This window comes from Macaca mulatta, chromosome 16, assembly GCF_049350105.2.
Source record: "Macaca mulatta isolate MMU2019108-1 chromosome 16, T2T-MMU8v2.0, whole genome shotgun sequence".
NCBI classification, from domain to species: domain Eukaryota; kingdom Metazoa; phylum Chordata; class Mammalia; order Primates; family Cercopithecidae; genus Macaca; species Macaca mulatta.
The window spans coordinates 89,904,464-89,923,897 of NC_133421.1; the positions used below are offsets into that span (position 1 = coordinate 89,904,464).

The 19,434-nt window shown below is 58.5% G+C and overlaps 2 protein-coding genes across 12 annotated transcripts in view; one reads left to right on the forward strand and one right to left on the reverse strand.

Annotated features, from left to right (window-relative positions):
* Window positions 1–8,450, forward strand: part of CARD14 (caspase recruitment domain family member 14) — a 75,927-nt gene extending 67,477 nt beyond the window's left edge. For both annotated transcript variants that reach the window (XM_077973151.1, XM_077973153.1), the window contains 9 exons: window positions 925–1,051; window positions 1,360–1,600; window positions 2,950–3,013; window positions 3,708–3,822; window positions 4,527–4,697; window positions 5,320–5,441; window positions 6,748–6,863; window positions 7,266–7,443; window positions 7,635–8,450. In XM_077973151.1, coding sequence (XP_077829277.1) covers window positions 925–1,051; window positions 1,360–1,600; window positions 2,950–3,013; window positions 3,708–3,822; window positions 4,527–4,697; window positions 5,320–5,441; window positions 6,748–6,863; window positions 7,266–7,443; window positions 7,635–8,327 — 1,827 coding nt within the window. In that variant the 3' untranslated portion in view covers window positions 8,328–8,450. The remainder of the gene's footprint in view (window positions 1–924; window positions 1,052–1,359; window positions 1,601–2,949; window positions 3,014–3,707; window positions 3,823–4,526; window positions 4,698–5,319; window positions 5,442–6,747; window positions 6,864–7,265; window positions 7,444–7,634) is intronic.
* SGSH (N-sulfoglucosamine sulfohydrolase) lies at window positions 8,401–19,414 on the reverse strand. 10 transcript variants are annotated; one of them, XM_077973168.1, is made up of 9 exons: window positions 19,297–19,414; window positions 15,983–16,143; window positions 14,608–14,729; window positions 13,947–14,052; window positions 13,529–13,679; window positions 13,087–13,243; window positions 12,719–12,800; window positions 10,996–11,199; window positions 8,401–9,966 (listed from the first exon to the last, which is right to left on the reverse strand). In XM_077973168.1, the coding sequence occupies exons 4-9, from the start codon at window positions 14,038–14,040 to the stop codon at window positions 9,407–9,409; spliced, it is 1,248 nt and encodes a 415-aa protein (XP_077829294.1). In that variant the 5' UTR covers window positions 14,041–14,052; window positions 14,608–14,729; window positions 15,983–16,143; window positions 19,297–19,414; the 3' UTR covers window positions 8,401–9,406. The 10 variants fall into 10 exon arrangements, with proteins under 10 accessions (XP_077829294.1, XP_014975992.2, XP_001110101.5 ...); XM_015120506.3 differs by lacking the exon at window positions 14,608–14,729 and having other exon boundaries at window positions 8,401–9,688; XM_001110101.5 differs by lacking the exon at window positions 14,608–14,729.
* Window positions 19,415–19,434: the final 20 nt, after the last annotated feature.

Genomic DNA, 19,434 nt, shown 5'->3' on the forward strand with positions numbered 1-19,434 from the left:
CCAATTCAATTCTAATGGTGTTAAAACACATCTTAATTTTGTATCGTAAAAATATCTACTCTCCTAAGCTTAGAACAATATCGAGAAGAGATGAAGTGGTTGGTGGAAGCCCTGCGGGGTGGGCCTTCACAGTGGGGAAGGCTGTGGGTGGAGAGCCAGGGCAGCGGGTGGGTGAAGGCCGGGGATGCCACTCTGCATCCTATAGGGCCCGGGACAGCCCACAGCAGTACAGAATGATCCCAAAGCTAAGAAACCCCTATTGGCCAGGCGCAGTGGCTCATGCCTGTAATCCCAGCACTCTGGGAGGCCAAGATGGGCAGATCACGAGGTCAGGAGATCGAGACCATCCTGGCTAACACGGTGAAACCCCGTCTCTACTAAAAATACAAAAATTAGCCGGGCAAGGTGGTGGGCGCCTGTAGTCCCAGCTACTTGGGAGGCTGAGGCAGGAGAATGGCGTGAACCCGGGAGGCGGAGCTTGCAGTGAGTGGAGATGGCGCCACTGCACTCCAGCCTGGGCGAGAGAGCGAGACTCCGTCTCAAAAAAAAAAGAAAGAAACCCCTATCTACCTATCTAGAATGCTCTTGAGTGTTCTAGAACCAAAGTCCTTTCTTTTTTTTCTTTTTTCTTTTTTTCGAGAGGAAAGTGCTTATCACAAAGAACCCGCAACCCCGACAGTGGACAGGTTGGGGAAGGGTTGGCAGTTGACCCTCTGGCCAGGACCATGTGTAGCATGCGTCACTAGAGGTCTCAAGGCCCCACAGAGGCTCTGGTGGTGCAGCTTTGTTTTGGCCAAGGCGGGCAGGCAGTGGTCCTACTCCAGGGCTGGCCCGCGCCTTGCCTCAGTGCCCTCAGCGCCCTCCGCATCCTGGCTGGATTCAGCGTCCCAGGGAAAGAGACTGACCTTCTCGACTTGCCCTCAGGTTGATTACGAAGCCTCAGAGCCCTTGTTCAAGGCAGTCCTGGAGGATACGACCCTGGAACAGGCCGTGGGGCTTCTCAGGAGGGTGAATGGCTTCTGCTGCCTGTCTGTGAAGGTCAACATGGACGGTACGCACACCACTCCTCTCGCGTGCACAGCTGCCTGGCCGGTCTCTGGGACCCTTAGGTCCCTGGTGGCTCTACATGCCCAGCAGCCAGGGTCCCCCCAGAGCCAGGAGAGGATCAGCCAGGCTGAGCCCCAGGTCCCCGGGAGGCCCCCATGCCAGCTGGAAACCTCCCACCTGCTGACTCCAGTGCCAGACCAGCTTCTGAGACTGCGGAGGGTCCTTCCTTCTCTCCTACTTTAATTTTCTGCAACCTTCCTCGTGCGGGCTCGTAATCGCAGTTCATCTGTGGCTCATGTCCCCTTTTATCAGGTTATAAGAGGCTACTCCAGGACCTGGAGGCCAAAGTGGCGACCTCGGGGGACTCATTCTACATCCGGGTCAACCTGGCCATGGAAGGGAGGGCCAAGGGGGAGCTTCAAGTGCATTGCAACGAGGTCCTCCACGTCACCGACACCATGTTCCAGGGCTGCAGCTGCTGGCACGCCCACCGCGTGAACCCTTACACCATGAAGGATGCTGCTGCGCACGGCACCATCCCCAACTACTCCGGGTGAGCAGCTGCGGCAAGCTCTGTGCATCCCCAGAGAGGCCCACGGGGAAACGGCACCCAGCCTGCCTCGGCTTCCTCCTCCTGCCCAGCAATAGAGGGTGGGCGTGGTGAGACCCTCTAAGGAGGGAAGCCTGCCAAGATCACTGCTGAAGATGTTGTTTCTTTGTGATGGATGATTTATATCTTGCAAATGAAATGTTCATTCTAGAACATTCTAGATCTGGGTTTCTCAGCTCTAGCACCATGGACGTTTGGGGCTGGATCTCTGTTTGTGGTGGGGTCGTCCTGGGCACTGCAGGATGTTGAGTAGCATCCGTGGCCTCCCTACCCAGGATGCCAGGAGCACTCCCATGCCCCAGTTGTGACAACCAGAAATGTCTCCATATGTTGCCAAGAGTCCCCTGGTTCTTCTAGGACAGTCTTGGTCTTAGCACTGAAAGCCCCACTTGCAGGGAAGCCCCTCGGTCCTGGGCAAGCTGGGACAGCTGGTCACCCTCCCTGAGGAGTGACACTGCCCCCTGCCTTGCTCTGTTGAAAACCATTGCTCTAGATCAGCCTATGGGAGGCTCCAAGGTTCAAGTGCACGGAACGCACAGTGCTAGAAAGCACAGGTGTTGAGCTCAGCACTCTGGGGATCGGAGCCAGCAGGTCTGGGGAGAGGCCTGGCACTCTGCATTTCTAACAGCTCTCTCGGTGACTCCAGGCTGCAGGTCACAGACCCACCATGAATACTGAGGTTCTGGAGGGGGGCCCTGTACACTGGCTGCTCAACAGCACCCCCTGGGTCCCGCCCCAGGACAAGTCAATCAGCATCTCCAGAAGTGGGCTGAGGCCCTGGAGTCTTTTTTTTTTTTTTTTTTGAGGCGGAGTCTCGCTCTGTCGCCCAGGCTGGAGTGCAGTGGCCGGATCTCGGCTCACTGCAAGCTCCGCCTCCCGGATTTACGCCATTCTCCTGCCTCAGCCTCCGGAGTAGCTGGGACTACAGGCGCCCGCCACCTCGCCCGGCCAGTTTTTTGTATTTTTTAGTAGAGACGGGGTTTCACTGTGTTAGCCAGGATGGTCTCGATCTCCTGACCTCGTGATCCGCCCGTCTCGGCCTCCCAAAGTGCTGGGATTACAGGCTTGAGCCACCGTGCCCGGCCGGCCCTGGAGTCTTTTGAAAGCTCGGGAGACTGGGATGGCCGCCAGGGTGGAGCGCTCTGGCCTGCAGCAAAGGGGTGTGTGGACCTCTAGGTAGAGGGCCTCCTCTCCCACTCAGCCATCTCCCCCACTCTCCCCTGCTTGGCTCTCCCCTGCCCCGCTCTCCTGGCAGGAGGCAGCTGGGTCAGGGCGTCTCCTGTTCTCCACAGGGCTCAGCAGCAGCTCATAGCCCTCATCCAGGACATGACTCAGCAATGCGCCGTCACCCGCAAGGTGAGGCTCCAGGAGGGGCCTGGCCCCCACTGGGGTGGGCTGGAAGAGGGGCTCGGTGCTGGCAGGGAGGCAGGGGGCACCGTGTGGAGAGTGTGGGCTGCTGATTGGAGGAGGGTGACCCCACCTGTCTCTCCTCTGGGCCCCTTCAAATCAGGGCAGGGTCTGCAGCCCCCACCCAGCCTACAGGCTCTTGCACAGTGTAGACACACCTCATGCTGCTCTCAGAGTATCTGAGTCTCTGCATCACTCCCAGGTCACCCCAGTGCCAATCATCTCCCTGAATTCCCATTCCTCTGCATCAGACACCTTTGTGCTCTCCAGACACGGGACACTTGGCAGGTTGCTAAGCACCTGCCTGTCCGTGCGGTTGCTAAGAACCACGGGACAGTGCTCAGCCAGTCCCAGCCGATGATGCAGGGCTGGGCACTGGGGAGACCTCTGCCCTTCCTCCTGCCTTTGCAGCCTGCCCCTCACTGTAGGGCCCTGCTTTGTGGCTGTTGACCTGAGAACCCCCTCCCCACTCCCACCCCTTGGCACGGGCCCTGGGCATCCTGGCTGTTCAGTGGGCACAGTCTCATAGTGCAGAGACCACACTGGATTTGCTGATGGGGTGGGGTGTGAAGACAGGGGGGTGTTGGGCCCGTGTTGATGGCTTCAACAGCTTCTCCTCATCCCTTCTCCATCCCTCCTTCAGCTGTCTTCTGGGGGACCACAGAAGCTGGTCCGCATCATCAGTATGGACAAAGCCAAGGCCAGCCCTCTGTGTTCGTCCTTTGACAGGGGCCAGCTGGACCCCAGCAGGATGGAGGGTGAGGCCTGGTGAGCTGGCACAGGGGCCGCTGGCTCTGAGCGGGTGAGGGGCTTTCGGAGCTGCTGCTAGTTGGTCAGCTGGGGCCGGGGGATGCCACTCATTTAGGCCAGGATCTGCTCTTCAGGAATCATGGGGCTGGGCATGGTGGCTCACACCTGTAGTCCCAGCTACTCGGGAGGCTGAGGCAGGAGAATCGCTTGAACCCGGGAGGCAGAGGTGGCAGTGAGCCGAGATAGCGCCACTGCACTCCAGCCTAGGCGATAAGAGCAAAACTCCGTCTCAGGAAAAAAAAAAAAAGTTCAGGAGAGGAGTACAGGGGCCCAGGACAGAGGGAGGGCTGGGACGCTGTGCCCTGGGAGGACGGGTGAGGAGAAGGGTGCCGCTCTCCCAGATCCTATGGAAGAAAGAAAATCCTGGCTTCCGCCATCCTCCCTTGGGCCTAGAGGAAAACAGGATTAAGTTGCAGGCTGCAAAGCGGTGCCTGGAGAGCCACAAAGCTGTGTAACCCACGTGCAAAGGAGCCGCTCAGCCAGGGGCTGTGGAACTTGGAGCGAGTCCTGTGTCCGCTGAGCCTGTGCGCCTGGAATTCTAGGTGCTGGGGCTGCTGCAGTGAGCAAAGCAGACCCAGTCCCTCCCAGGGCAGGGTGGGCTGGCCGGGGGCTGCTGCAGCCTCACCCACCCTCAGGATCCTCTCCTCCACAGGCTCCAGCGCGTGCTTCTGGGCCGAGAGCTGCTTCACCCTGGTGCCCTACACCCTGGTGCGGCCCCATCGACCCGCCCGGCCCCGGCCTGTGCTCTTCGTGCCCAGGGTGGTTGGGAAGATCCTGAGCGAGAAGCTGTGCCTCCTCCAAGGGTTTAAGAAGTGCCTGGCAGGTATGCTGTTGCCTGGGAATCCCTGTACCCCTCCCTCCACCCTCCCTTCCTTCTCCCCTTTCTTTCTCCTCCTTCCCTCTCTCCTTCCCTCCCCCACTACGTGCCTTCCCACACTCACCTGCTGTGTCCAGATAGTTCAGGATGGAGGTGCAGGGCACAGAGGGGGTGTGCAGGGCACAGGGCGGGGCGTGCAGGGCACAGGGCGGGGCGTGCAGGGCACAGGGCGGGATGTGCAGGGCACAGAGGGGGGCGTGCAGGGCACAGGGGGGCGTGCAGGGCACAGGGCGGGATGTGCAGGGCACGGGGGGCCGTGCAGGGCACAGGGCGGGATGTGCAGGGCACAGGGCGGGGCGTGCAGGGCACAGGGCGGGGCTTACAGGGCACAGAGGGGGGCGTGCAGGGCACAGGGCAGTATGTGCAGGGCACGGGGGGGCGTGCAGGGCACAGGGGGGCGTGCAGGGCACCGGGCGGGGCGTGCAGGGTCAGGTTTGTCGAGTGGATGCCCTAAAAAGAGCTTCTCCCAGGGCTGGCGGGGTCCACGGGGACAGGGGTGTTTACCATGGGGCTCCCCTGGACCGCCACGCAGCTGGTGCATGACGGCCCTGTCCAATGTCACCTGTAGAGTACTTGAGCCAGGAGGAGTATGAGGCCTGGAGCCAGAGAGGGGACATCGTCCAGGAGGGAGAGGCGTCTGGGGGCCGCTGCTGGGTGACCCGCCATGCTGTGGAGTCCCACATGGAAAAGGTGAGGGCAGTGGCGGGGTGGGCAGGGGGCTGTCCTGGGAAGGGTTTCGGGAATGCAGAGGAGTGGGATGAGATAAAGGTGCAGGGACCGACCTGGACCTGGGTGACCTTATCGCTGACCTCTGGGCCCCGACACCCCAGCAGGAGCCCAAAACTTGTCTCAGCCAGTTAGGATCCACGGGACCATGGGTGAGGTCTCCCAGCTCCTTGAGCTTGGGGGATGTTTTCTCAGCTTGGGGGATGTTTAATAGATATTTGTTCGAGAATGAATACATCTCAGATAACGACACTCTCCATGTTTGAAGATGCACACACATGAAAAGCAGCTCCCCGTGAACCATAGCTTTGTGTCTGCACGGGCCTGGGAAGCAGAGTCTGGCATCAGGGTGCCTCCTGTAGGGGTTGGCGGAGCTCCATGCCAAGTTCGCCTCTGTCCCCAGAGCTCACAATTTCTAGATTTTCGCAGTGAAAAATCAAAGGGATGGAAACTCTTAAGACTGCACAGCAAGCAGCCTCATTTAGAAAGTGGCAAACTCAGCTGGGCCTGGGGCTCACACCTGTCATCCCAGCACTTTGGGAAGCCGAGGTGAGAGGATTGCTTGAGCCCAGGAGTTCAAGACCAGCCTGAGCAACACAGTGAGACCCCTGTCTCTAAAAAAAATTAAAAAATAAAGAGAAGAAAGTGGCTGGGCATAGTGGCTCATGCCTGTAATCCCCGCACTTTGGGAGGCCTAGGCGGGAAGATTGCTTGAGCCCAGGAGTTTGAGACCAGCCTGAGCAACACAGTGAGACACCCGTCTCTACAAAAAATTTAAAACCTAAAAAAATTAAAAGTGGGCCGGGCGCAGTGGCTCACGCCTGTAATCACAGCACTTTGGGAGGCTGGGGTGGGCGGATCACGAGTTCAGGAGATTGAGACCATCCTGGCTAACACTGTGAAACCCTGTCTCTACTAAAAATACAAAAAATTAGCCGGGCGTGGTGGCAGGTGCCTGTAGTCCCAGCTACTCGGGAGGCTGAGGCAGGAGAATGGCGTGAACCTGGGAGGTGGAGCTTCCAGTGAGCTGAGATCGCGCCACTGCATTCCAGCCTGGGCGACAGAGTGAGACCCCGTCTCAAAAAAAAAAAAAAAGAGAAAAGAAAGTGACAAGCTCTCTTTCCCCATCTTCTCTACAAAATTCAGCTCTCCCCACCTCCTGCCCTGCCCTCAGCCTGTCTGGAGGGCCCTTCAGACCTGGGCGTGGGCTCCCTTTGCTTCCTCAGAGGCCCGTGATCTTGACTCCCTTCTCCCTCTCCCTCCCACAAAGAACACCCACGGCCTCCTGGACGTCCGGCTGGACAGTGTCTGCGCCCTGCACAGGATGGACATCTTCCCCATTGTCATCCACGTCTCTGTCAACGAGAAGATGGCAAAGAAGCTCAAGTAGGTACACACTGGGGGTTGGGTAGGGGCTTTGAAGTGGCTCCTGGGCTCCCCTGAAGCCCATGGCAGGTGCCTCCGCACTTACTGGGGCTCGGCTAGCACAATCTAATCCTTGTTGGCTAAGGACGGAAAAAAAAAAAAGTAAAAAAATGACTGGTTTCCTGGGCACAGACCGCGATGTCCTGCCACTGTGCCCTTTCTACTCCAGGAACCAAGGCTGTGTTCTAGACATCCTGCCTCCCACCACTGGGGCCTGGGGCCTGTTTTCTTTACAAGGTCCCCTCAAAGCGAGGCTATCTGTGTTCAGGGGTGTTTGGGTGCATGTCATCACTACTCTAGCCGGGGCTCCTGGGCGCCTTGCTCTCCCCTGAGCCCGCCCCATCCCATCTCTGGCCTGTGCAGGAAGGGCCTACAGCGGTTGGGCACCTCAGAGGAGCAGCTCCTGGAGGCCGCCCGGCAGGAGGAGGGACACCTGGACCAGGCACCCTGTCTATACAGCAGCCTGGCTCCTGACAGCTGGAGCGACCTGGACGGCCTAGTCAGCTGTGTCCGCCAGGCCATCGCCGACGAGCAGAAGAAGGTGGTGTGGACGGAGCAGAACCCCCGATGATGTACCGTGCCCCTTCCTGGGACAGTGGGGGCCTCTGCGTGCCTGTTAATGCGGTCCTGTTCCCGAGCCCAGACCCTACTGGCACAGCTGTGGGCTCTTGGCTCATGAGGCCTGCTGTCCCCTCTGGCTGGGGTCTAACCTTGAACCCTCACCACGTGCAGGTCACACACGGTGAAGCCACTTGTAACTGCACACTTTTCTGTGGAAACATCTTCGCCTTTCACCAGGCTTGGCATGGTCTGGACTGGAGACCCCGAGAACGTTTCTGCAATGGGACAGGAGGGACGCCTTCCGGCACCTTCCCTGGAACCGGAGGCCCCGGACCTCTATGGAGAACCGCCTGTCTGCAGGCCCCATTCAAACCTGTGGGGGCTGCATTTCCCTTTACAATTCGGAAGTGTCAAAGGCTCACTCCAAAAGCACAGAGGCAGCGGGTGGGGAGTCTGGGTGGCCCCCAAGGTTGCTGCCACCCTTGCCTGGGGCAGAGGCACAAGCCCACATATGCTGTGACCCTGGCCACCTTTTCTCAGCTTCTGAGGCTGCGATGCCTCAGGAACTCCAGTTTACAGAGACCAGTGTGCTTACTTGTAAATAAAGCCTCTGGGTGGTGGAGATGGTACTTTCAGTGGGTCTGTGCCCCGTGGCCTCCATGCCCGTTCGGTGGGGGTGTCCCAGAGAAGCCTGGCACCAGTATCCCTGTACAAGGCCCGGCAGACTCTGCCTTCCCCCGACCTGGCTTTGCACCCCAGCCCTTCTTGGGCCAAACATCTTCACTGCACCTTCAGGGCTCGGGGAGGACCCAGGTCCCCCAGCGCCTGGCCTTGCCTCCGCCTCCTCGGGCTGTTGCAGACTGAAGGTCATTTTGACAGCAGTGTCCAAGAATCAGGAAGCTGTTCTAGAATTCAGGTTGGAATCATCATACACGAGTTCAGAAAAAGAACTTCTGCATATTTTACTAAAATAAAAAGCTTTTACAATAGCTGGCCTATGGCTTCCTCCAGCCCACCCCAGTATGGAGTGATGGGGAGAGAAGGGCGAGGGGAGCCACCCACTCAAGGAAGTGCCCTCTCCTTCGAGGGGTGTCCAGGCCGGGCTTCTGCTCCTGAGGTGGGTGGAGGCAGGGCAGGAACGGCGCAGTCTCCCAGCAGCGCCGACGCCACCCAAGAATTAACCCAAGCCAGAGGACGGGCATCGCCATCCAGCAATGCCAGTGCCACCCAAGAATTAACCCAAGTCAGAGGACAGGCATTGCCATACCTTCATCTTTGGACACTCTCAAAAAACAAAAGCTTCTGCCCAGAAGCACCACAGGTTCAAGCTCATCACTCAGGGAGCCTGCCGCCAATCAGCTGGAACCTGCCTGGGGACCAGGTACTTGACCATGGGGCAAAACAGAAGAAGCAGAAACCTGCCCAAAGGTTGTTCAAAGGCTTCCTCTAGGCCAGACGCTGGTAAGAGCCAGGCGCTGTGCTCCCAGGTGAGTGTGAGCGGGACCTGTGTACTGCCCACGCGGCACCGAAGCCCTTGCCTGCTGTCCGTGAAGGGCTCGTAAGTATCTGTGGCTGCCAAAGCCTAAAGGGGGCCTCAAGCCTCCCATTTGCAGGTCCCCAAACCAAGCCAGAAAACAAGACTCCCTTGTCGTGGGCTGGGGGTGCTGCCCTGTCCACAGATCACACACATCTAGAATTCCCGTGCGGGACGTGGTTCAGACACGAAGACGGCCATGTCGTCTGCCACGATGGCAGTGTCCCTGGTGGTGGAGGGGCTGGGCACATGCTCTGGTCCCCCTCCAGGGACTGGCAGGAGTGACCCCATGGGAAGGAAGAACCCTCCTTGGATGGGAGTGTAAACGGAAGCGCTGTTTGTCAGTGCTCCCCAGGCTGGCCGGCCACAGGGACATGTCTGGGATGTGTGCACAGGCCTCCTGGGAGGGTCACAGCTCGTTGTGGAGGGGCTGGCACTGGGGAGAGAGCTTCTCCTCCAGGACGCCGTCGGGGGCACACACCCAGGGGTCGTGGGTCTCCCATTGCCACTTGGTCAGCTGGGCCCGAAGCATCTCCAGCACCTGAGCAAAGCGCGGGTCGGCGGCCAGGTTCTGGGTCTCGTGGGGGTCCCGGCTCTGGTCGTAGAGCTCCCAGCGCGCCCGGTAGTAGTAATGATGGAGGTCCTTGTACCATCCTGTGGGCTGGCCAGCTGTGGTGCGGTTCAGGAGGTCCTGGAAGGTGGGTGAGACATAGAAATCCTGGTCGATGGGAAAGGGCATCTTGAAGTTGAGGTTGTGCACGAGGCGGAAGTTCTGGTGCTGCACGGAGCGCATGGGGTAGGACATGGTGACCTCGTGGTGGCTCTGGCTCCCAAAGACGGTGGCCCAGAGGGGCTCGGCCTCCAGCGCTGGCAGGAGGGACCGGCCAGTGAGGTGGATGGTCTTCGAGCCAAAGATAGTGTAGCTGGGGTACGGGATGGAGAACCAATCCAAGATGGTGGGCGTGAGGTCTGGAAGGGAAGCGGCATCTCAGAGCAGCAGAGCCCTCAGCACACAGGACTGCCCTTGGAAGGGCCGAACCTATGCCACTCAGGGCGGCTACCCTCTCCAATCCAATCAGCAGCGGGAGGTGCCTTGTCGGGCACCTCTCACCGCCATGTCATCTCTCTGGGCCATGGTGCCTTGAATGGTATAACAAGAGGCCCTGATTCGGTGACATTTAGGATCCTTCTAAAATCCTATGGACCAGAAAAGAAGTCTATTTTTCAGCAGCTCGTCTACTCCAGCCCTGTGGTGGGTGTGGCCATAATGCTCCTGGCTCATAATCTGGGGCCAGAGAGAGATGTGGGCAAGAGCTCGGAGGGAAAGGGAACCTGAGTTTGCTGCTGCCCCGGGCCCACCCCACCTGGAGGCTCTGCCAGGCCGTGGGCAGGACACGCGAGCCTCTGCCCTGTGCCAAGGGGCTCACCCCAAGCCCCTCACAGTCTTCCTGCACCCCTATCTTTGTCTGCACATCCATAACATGGGACTAGATGTCCCAGGCCTTTTTAGAAATGAGCAGGGTCATGAGGTGCTTTGGGTCCCCCAGGAAGGCAGGATGGGGTGCACAGATGCTCAAACGGGGGTCCCCAAGCCCACAGTATCGGCATCACCTGGGAACTTGTCAGACATGCAAATGCTTGAGCCCGCCAAAATCTACTGAATGGGACACTCTGGGGGTTGCAGTTTGGATGTTAACAAGCATTCCAGGTGATTCTGAAGCTCATTGGAGGTAGGCGAGAAAAGGCAATGGTTTTGAAAGCAGTGGGATCCAGGCGAGAATCCTAGCTTAGTGCTTATCAGCTGTGCAGTCCTGAGCAGCTTACTTCACCTCTCTGAGCCTCATCCTTTTCCTCTGCAGAGGGGGAGTGACAGTCCCTTCCTCACCCAGATGACCTGAGAGCCATGTTAGGTGATGGGTGTGGAGCAGCATCTGACAGGTCGTGGCCCCGTCCCAGATCCACGCCCACCCCTTCCCTGATGGAGACAGACAGGCATACCTAGGAGGCTCACGTAGGCCTCGCTGACTTGGCCCCAGCGCTTTGGGTGCTCCGGGGAGGACACCAGTAACGGTTCAGCAGTGCCCGGCCAGTACAGGTTGGCCCTGCCGCTGGGGAAGGGGATTCCGTTGTCGGACGTGAAGATCACCAGTGTGTCGTTCAGGACACCCGCGTCACGCAGCTCCTGGAGCACAAGTCCAAGTCCTGTGGTGAGGGGCGGGGAAGCAGAGCTCAGCTGCAGACACGCATGGATGCAGGGGTGTGCACACCCACCCGCTGCTTCATCCGGCCACTGGGCTCTGCGCTTTCCGGATTTGAAAGCATCCTGTAGTTCTTCCCACTAGCTCTGGCTCTTGCCCGGCTCTGCCCAGCTCCCATTGCCTGAGCAGGCCTCGAATAGGCCTCCAGGGACTCCAGTCATCCCTTGGCCCTTCTGTGTCACCCCCAGGCAGCTGCTCCCTGGTGCCCGCCGGCTTCTGAGTTCTCTGGAATCTCGCGTCTGTCCCATGGAGCAAATAGGGCAGGGGCCAGAAGACAAGGTTTCCTCTGTACCCACTGTTTCCCAGGTCGCTAAGAATTAACGGCACCAACAGGGCAATGGCAAAGGTCCCGACCTCCTGTTGTGGGTTAAACGGTGATCTCCGAGCCCAAAAGACATGTGTGCTGGCATCTGTGAAGGGGGCCTTGTTTGGAAAGGGGAACTTTGCAGATAAAGATCCTGGGACAAAATCATCCCGAAGTACTCAGGCAGGCCCTAAATCCGACGGGGTCCTTATAAGAAGCAGAAACAGGCTGGGCGCGGTGCCTCACGCCTGTAATCCCAGCACTTTGGGAGGCTGAGGCAGGTGGATCACGAGGTCAGGAGTTCAAGACCAGCTTAGCCAATATGGTGAAACCCTGTCTCTACTAAAAATATAAAAATTAGCTGGGCATGGCGGTGGGCGACTGCAGTCCCAGCTACTCTGGAGGCTGAGACAGAAGAATCGCTTGAACCCGGGAGGTGGTGGTTGTAGTGAGCCGAGATCGTGCCACTGCACTCCAGCCTGGGCAACAGAACAAGACTCGGTCTCAGAAAAAAAAAAAAAAGAGGAAGAAGAAGAAGAAGAAGCGGAGACACAGACAGAAGAGGAGACACAGGAAAAAAGGCCATGTGAAGGCTTAAGCGAGGATGGGGGTGATGTTACCACCAGCCCAGGAACACTGAGCACTGGCGCAGCCCCCAGAAGCTGGAAGAGGAAAGGCAGAGTGTCCCCTACACCTTCAGGGGAGCGTGACCCTGCTGACATCTTGATTTCAAACTTCTGGCCTCAGAACTGTGAGAGGACAAATTTTGGTTGCTGTAAGCCACCTGGTTCACGGGGCTTTTTCGGACAACCACAAAAACTCACATACCTCAAGTTCTCCATCTGCATACGCTAGGGAACTCCAAACCCCCAATCCGACCCAGGTCCTGTGGCTGGAAGAATCCAAAGTCCTCACCCAACCTCTGGGGTGCCCTAAGGCCCCAGCCCAGGAGCAGTTCCACATCAGGGCAGTCCCGGAGTGGGTCCTGATGCCACCCACAGGCCCCACCTCTCAATGTGGGCTCTGCCGGCTGCAGCACAGGGCCTGCCACACTGGGACCCTCACCCACACCCTGCTGTGATCTGACTGAGAGGGCGCTGGCCCAGGTTGGGGACCCAGGCCGTGGCACCCCTCTCAGTGCCCCATTCTGCAAGCCCACCTTGGTCCATGCGGCCGATGGTGGTGTACTGAGCGGCAAGGTCGGCTCGGGCTGCCGGGGTGTCGGGGACGAAGTAAGGCACCTGGGGCAGGCGGTGGGGAGCCAGGCTTAGAACAGACGGACTAGGGGAGCAGCGTCCAGCCTTCTCCCTGGGGCCTCCTACAAATGGATGAGCTCAGAACAGCCTCACTCTGGACCACCCCGTCTCTCTACGGTTCTCTCTGTGGTCCCAAGGATGGGAACCTGAATCCAGTTTGGTCAGCGCATCTTTCTTCATCATCTAGGGCCAAGGCTGCAAGCTCGCAGGAGGCCCAGGTCCCTGACCCAGGGCTGACGGGCATCCTGAAACGCGAGAGAGGCCCTCCTACCAGCACGTCCAGTGGGTCATAGGCCTGGGGGGTCCAGTCTGGGATACGACCCATGCCGCTCTCTCCATTGCCAAACTTCTCACAGAAGGTTCCGTACTGGGGCTGGGAGTGCCCACAGCGGTGGGGGTCATGGAAGGCGACGTAGAGGAAGAAAGGCCTGCACAGGAGGAGGCCCATTGCCAAGGCTGCGGGGCCAATGCCGCCTGGCACAGGAAGCCCCTCGGCTCTGCCTCCTCCTCTGTATCTGGAAGTCAACCTGTAACCCTCACCGCCTCAGTTTCCCCAGGTCCCTTCTCCCTCTGACCAGGCTAATTCGAGTACCTGGAACCTTCTCCCCGCCCCCATTCCAGCCACATGGGGGCCCATGCATCCTGCCTGAAGACTCCAGGCTGTGCTCTGGGACCAGCCGCCAGGGGGAAGGGGCAGGGGCCCCGACTCATACCGGTCATCCTGAGTCTGCAGGAATTTCCGGACGAGCAGCTTAATTCTGGTGATGTTCCGTCCCACCTGGAGGACGGAGCCGTTCTCCTCCGTGTAAGCAAAGTCAAACGGGTACACGGCCTCCGGCCCCACGTGCTTCTTCCCGATGATGCCTGGATGGGAAGAGAGGCCTGTCCAGAGTCCCTTCTGCCTCCCAACCCCCTCTGCTCCCTTCTCCGCCCCCCTCAGCCCTAAGCGCACTGTGGGTTCTCGTGGACTCACAGCCCAGCCAGGAGACCCAGGCCCAGGTCTTTTGGGACGAGAGCTAAGGGCAGGCCACAGGGGCTGAGGGTGCGTGGGGACAAGGTGCCAAACCTCCTGGGCTCTGGTCTGGCCTCGGTGCCTCACCCCACGCCCTGTCCTTGGCACAGGGTCCTCACCTGTGCGCACGCCAGCTTGGCTGAGCAGCAGTGGCAGGCTCCGCACCTTGTCGAAGGAGTTGAAGTGGTGCACATCCTGGTGCAGCCCGTACATCCCATTCTGATGCTGCCAGCAAAGGTGCATGAGATCCAGGGCCCCCAGGCAGCCAGGGCCCGCCTGCGGCACCTGTTCTCCCACAGTCCTCCCATCCCCAGGGGCCTTCTCGGGGCCCTGATTTAGACTTCGAGTGGCCAGCACCCAGAGAGACTGCCTCCACCTCCCACTCCCTGCCCAAGAGGCCCTGGGTCCCTCTTGTGAAAGGAGGACTTCGCAAGAAAGGAGGGGACCTGGGGGGCGTGCACTGGCACGAGGGCGGCCTTGATGTTCTTTCCGCATGTCTGTACTTTTGAACTTTTCTATTACAATCACACGTTACAGAATGAAAAAGACAGGGCCAGGCCTTGTTTTATTACCTAGTTATTTTATATTGTAAAAGATATTGTACATTTTAAAAACTCAGATTGCCGGCCAGGCACGGTGGCTCACGCCTGTAATCCCAGCACTTTGGGAGACTGAGGCGGGTGGATCACGAGATCAGGAGATCGAGACCAGCCTGGCCAACATGATGAAACCTTGTCTCTACTAAAAATACAAAAATTAGCTGGGTGTGGTGGTGGGCACCTGTAGTCCCAGCTACTCGGGAGGCTGAGGCAGGAGAATGGCTTGAACCTGGGAGGTGGAGGTTGCAGTGAGCTGAGATGGCACCAGTGCACTCCAGCCTGGGCAACAGAGTGAGACTCCATCTCAAAAAACAAACAGACAAACAAACAAACAAAAAAACAATAAGTGTCCTCAAACACCCGTGTTCACAGCAGCTTTATTCACAACAGCCAAAGGGTAGCAGCAACCCAAGTGCCCACTGACAGATAAATGGAGAAGGAAAATGCGGGGTCCATCCATCCACTGGAATATAATTCAGCCCTAAAGTGGAGGGAAGTTCTGACTAGTGCTACAGCATGGTTAATCCTGAGGACATTGTGCTGAGTGAAGTAAGGACACAAAAGGGGGGCCAGGTGCGGTGGCTCACACCTGTAATCCCAGCACTTTGGGAGGTCGAGGCAGGCAGATCATTTGAGGTCAGGAGTTCAAAACCAGCCTGACCAACATGGTGAAATCCCATCTCTACTAAAAATACAAAAATTAGTCAGGTGTGGTGGTGTGCACCTGTAATCCCAGCTACTTGGGAGACTAAGGCAGGAGAATTGCTGGAACCTGGGAGGCAGAGGCTGCAGTGAGCCAAGATCACACCGCTGCACTCCAGCCTGGGTGACAGAGTGAGACTCTAACTCAAAAAAAAAAAAAAAAAAAAAAGACTAGTCCTGTGTGATTCCACTCTTATGTGGCCCCTGGAACAGTCAGAGTCATAGAGACGGGATAGGGAGGGAGAACGTGGAGCTGGTGTTTCATGGGACACAGCTTCTGTCTGGGAATATGGAAAAGTTCTGGAAGTGGATGGTGGTGATGGCTGCACAACAATGTGAATGCACTTCATGCCCCGGAACTGTGTGCTGAAAAATGGCTAAGATGGGAACATCGATGTTTATGCATTTACCACAATAAAACAGGAGTGTGTGTGCCCAGCGGCAGCCACTCCCCGCACCATGGCGTTCCTGGGACACTGTGGCGATGGCGGGTCACGCTGACTCAGTCCACAGGCCTCACGCTGTTTACATACGAAGCATGAGCCCCGCCAATCCCCATAACTAGAGTGGCATCTCATTATACCCACCATCTTACAGATGGGGAAACTGAGGCACAGGGAGGTAGGTTACTTGCTCAAGGCCACACACAGCAGTGGAGCCAGGGCTGGTAGGTGAGTTGGAGCCCCTAGTCTGCACTCACGGCCGTAGGCTGTTCTTGCCTCCTCCTGGAGGTGGGAGGGAAAGCGGGCAACACCCCCAGGGAGCCCGGGGATGGGAGATGTGGCAGAGGCCTGGGCCCCAGACGGAGCCTGTCTACTCCCTGCCCATCCCCTCCTCCTGCCCTTGCACCTCACCTGGGGCAGGCCAGTGAGGAGGCTGGCGCGGCTGGGAGAGCAGCTGCTGACCGAGGTGAAGGCGTTGCGGAAGAGGAGACTGCGGCGGGCCAAGGCATCCAGGTGCGGGGTGGCGATGGCGCTGTTGTTGTACGCACCACTCTCAAAGCCTCCGTCATCCGCTGCGTGAGGTGGGAGACAGAGAGCACATGGTGGGCTGCGGTCATGAGAAACAGCACTGGGAGTGAGGGAGGCTGGGGCTGTGATGCCAGGAGGCAAGATACCCAGGTGGGCATGGTACTGGCTCAGCGTGAACACTCATCGTGAAACGCTATTCTGACAGAGCACTTCATTACCTAGGAGGCATGACACCCGCGTGGGTACATCAGGCAAGGGTGATATCAGAGGGCATGTTAGCAGGTCTGATACTTGGTGGGTATGTTAGCAGGCAGGCATGTACCCAGAAGACCCCATACCCACTGGGTATGTTAGCAAGAAGGCATGGTACCTAGTGGGCACAATACCTGGTGGGTATATCAGCAAGCAGGCATGGTGGCCAGCAGGCATGAAACCTGGTGGGTATGTTAGCAGGTGGGCATGGTACCCAGCAGGCCTGATACCCAGTGGGTATGTTAGCAGGTAGACTGGTACCCAGCAGGGATGATGCCTGGGTGGTATGTTAGCAGGTAGACTGGTACCCAGCAGGGATGATGCCTGGGTGGTATGTTAGCAGGCAGGCATGGTATTTAAGTGGGCATCATACCACAATAAGCTTGATGATATCCTAAGCAGGCATGATACCCAGTGGGTATGTTGGCAGGTGGGCACGGTACACAGGCTGAACTGACAGCTGGGGGGTATAAGCAGATGGGCATGGTACCCAGGCAGGCCTGGTACCTGCGTAGGTATGTTAGCAGGCAGGCATGGTACCCGAGTGGGCAAGATACTCATGTCGGCATGATATCCCAACAAGCTTGATGATACCCCAGTAGGCATGCCACCTGGATGGGCATGTTAGCTGGCTAGGCATTTAGGCAGACAGTGGCTGAATGCATAGCCACAGCCGGGCATTCCACAGCCGCGCATGGCCACAGTGGCCGAATGCATAGCCACAGTCGGGCATTCCACAGCCGCGCATGGCCACAGTGGCCGAATGCATGGCCACAGCCGGGCATTCCACAGCCGCGCATGGCCACAGTGGCTGAATGCATGGCCACAGCCGGGCATTCCACAGCCGCGCATGGCCACAGTGGCTGAATGCATGGCCACCGAACTGCTGGGCAATTCTGGGCTCTGCAGAAACTGCATGGAGCCTCACCCAGGGCACGTCTAAAGATCTATGTGTGTGCGTCCCACCGCTGCTTCTCACTGATGCCATCTCAAAGGCCCAGTGACCTTGCAGGTTGTCTATTTCAACGCTTTCACTCTCCACAAAGCAGCTGAGGCCCAGAAAGGTGAGGTGCAGTGCCCAAGGCCACACACTGGGCAGCGGGAAACAGGGACGGGCCGCTGAACTCCCACAACCACACCAAGCTTCTTCCCCCTGCTCTGGAGTAGAGGGCACTGGGGGCACCACAGGAGAGGCTGGTGGGAGCCCTCAGGACCAACACTTTCCCCAGTTCCCTCAGAGTCTCCCTCAGAGGTCCACGGGCAGAGGAGGCTGGGCACCTTCCAGCTGGGCTCCCGTCCTCCACCCCACAGTGCCCACGGGGTATGAGCGCATGGCAGCCAGGTAAACCCGGAGGGAGAGGGGGATGGGCTGTGCTCCCTACCCCCCTACCCACAGGCCAGGAGGAAAGCTGCCCTTCTCCAAACCCAGAGTTGCTCGGCACTTGGCTGTGGGCCTGCTGTGGACTGAACTGTGTCCTCCCAGAATTCATACGCTGAAGCCCTGATGTCAACATCACTGTATCTGGAGACAGGGTCCTTAATTGAGGTTAAATGATTCATAAGGATGAGACCCTGATCTGACAGGACTGCGGCCTTATAAGAAAATAAAGAGAGCGCCAGGTGCAGTGTTTCATGCCTGTAATCCCAGGACCCTGGAGGCCACGGCAGGAAGATCACTTGAGCCCACGAGTTCGAGACCAGCCTGGGCAATACAGTGAGACCTTGTCTCTACAAAAAATACAAAAATTAGCCGGGCATGGTGATGTGCACCTGAGGTCCCAGCTACCTGGGAGGCTGAGGCAGGAGGATCACTTGAGCCTGGAGGTTGAGGCTGTAGTAAGCTGTGATTGTGCCACTGCACTCCATCCTGGGTGACAGAGTGAGACCCTGTCTCACAAAAAAAAAAAAAGAAGAAAAAAGAAAGGAAAAGGAAGTGAGACCACCCCCATCCACTTGTCATGTGAGGAAACAGTGAGAGGGTGACCACCTGTAAGCTGAAAGCGGACCCTCACTGGAACCCAACCAAGCTGGCACCCTGACCTTGGATTTTCAGCCCACAGAATTGTGAGAAATACATTTCTGTTTAAGCCAATCCATGGCAGTCCGTGCTAAGACAGGCCCTAGCCCAGTGGCCGCATAGCCTGGGCTCTGAAAGCCTCCTTTAGGAATCCTCATACGCAGATGAGGATCCATGCAGGTTCTCTGCTGAGTTTCTGGGAGGCGAGGAGTTGGCAGGAGAGCTGTTTATGTTACAATGAGCCGAACCCCCGCCCAGAGACCACAAAATTAATCAGAAAGAGGGCACCTGGCAGAGCGCCAGACCTCAGAAGGGGAAAGAATCGCAGGCCTTGGGTTTGGCCTCGTCACTTGTCATGGGCCAGAGCCCTGATTACCCAAACCGGAAGTCTTGTGAGCAACACAGTGCTTGCGCTGGAGGAACCCGGGGTTTCTGAGAGGGACTGGGATTGGGGGTGGGTGGTGGAGGGCTGTGCCCTTGGGACATAGCTGAGCCACAGCCTATGGGGTCGGAAAAGATTGCAGCGGGGAGGAGATGAGAGCCAGAGCCAGGAGGGCATCCTGTCTGCAGTCTCTGGGGACCTGAGCACCAGTCCCTCCTCTGGAATCCCCTCCCGAGAGCGATCTGGGATCCGTGGACCCCTGAGCCCTGGCTGGGCAGGGTCAGAGGAGGGTGGGGACAAGCGGCAGGAGGTAAATGTAGGGGTGCTGGATGCTGGGGCTCACCCCTCCAGCCCTTGCTGCCCTCTCTGGGGAGACACTCATGAAGAGTCTGGGGGCAACACAGTGAGGAGGACGAGAGGGAATGGCAGTGGGGATACAAGGGCAGGGCACACTAGGGTCAGCGTTGACCACGGGTGGGGAGGAGGCCAGTGGCCACTTCCGCGGGCCACAGCAGGTGGGCGTGGGGGGGCGGCGCCGGCACTCACCGAGGAGCAGCAGTGCGTTCCGGGGGCGCGCCCGGCAGAGCCCCAGGACTAGCAGCAGCGCGCAGCAGGCGGGCCCGGGCCGGCGCATGGCGGCGGCTCCGGCTCCGGCTCCGGCTCCCGCTCCCGCTCCCGCCCCGG

Coding starts and splice junctions, on each gene's coding strand:
- SGSH (XM_077973164.1), bottom strand. CDS start 19,384: ATGCGCCGGCCCGGGCCCGCCTGCTGCGCGCTGCTGCTAGTCCTGGGG. Junction 16,144..19,296: donor GAACGCACTGCTGCTCCTCG/GTGAGTGCCGGC, acceptor CACCTCACGCAG/CGGATGACGGAGGCTTTGAG. Junction 13,244..13,528: donor CTGCAGACTCAGGATGACCG/GTATGAGTCGGG, acceptor CCTCCTGTGCAG/GCCTTTCTTCCTCTACGTCG.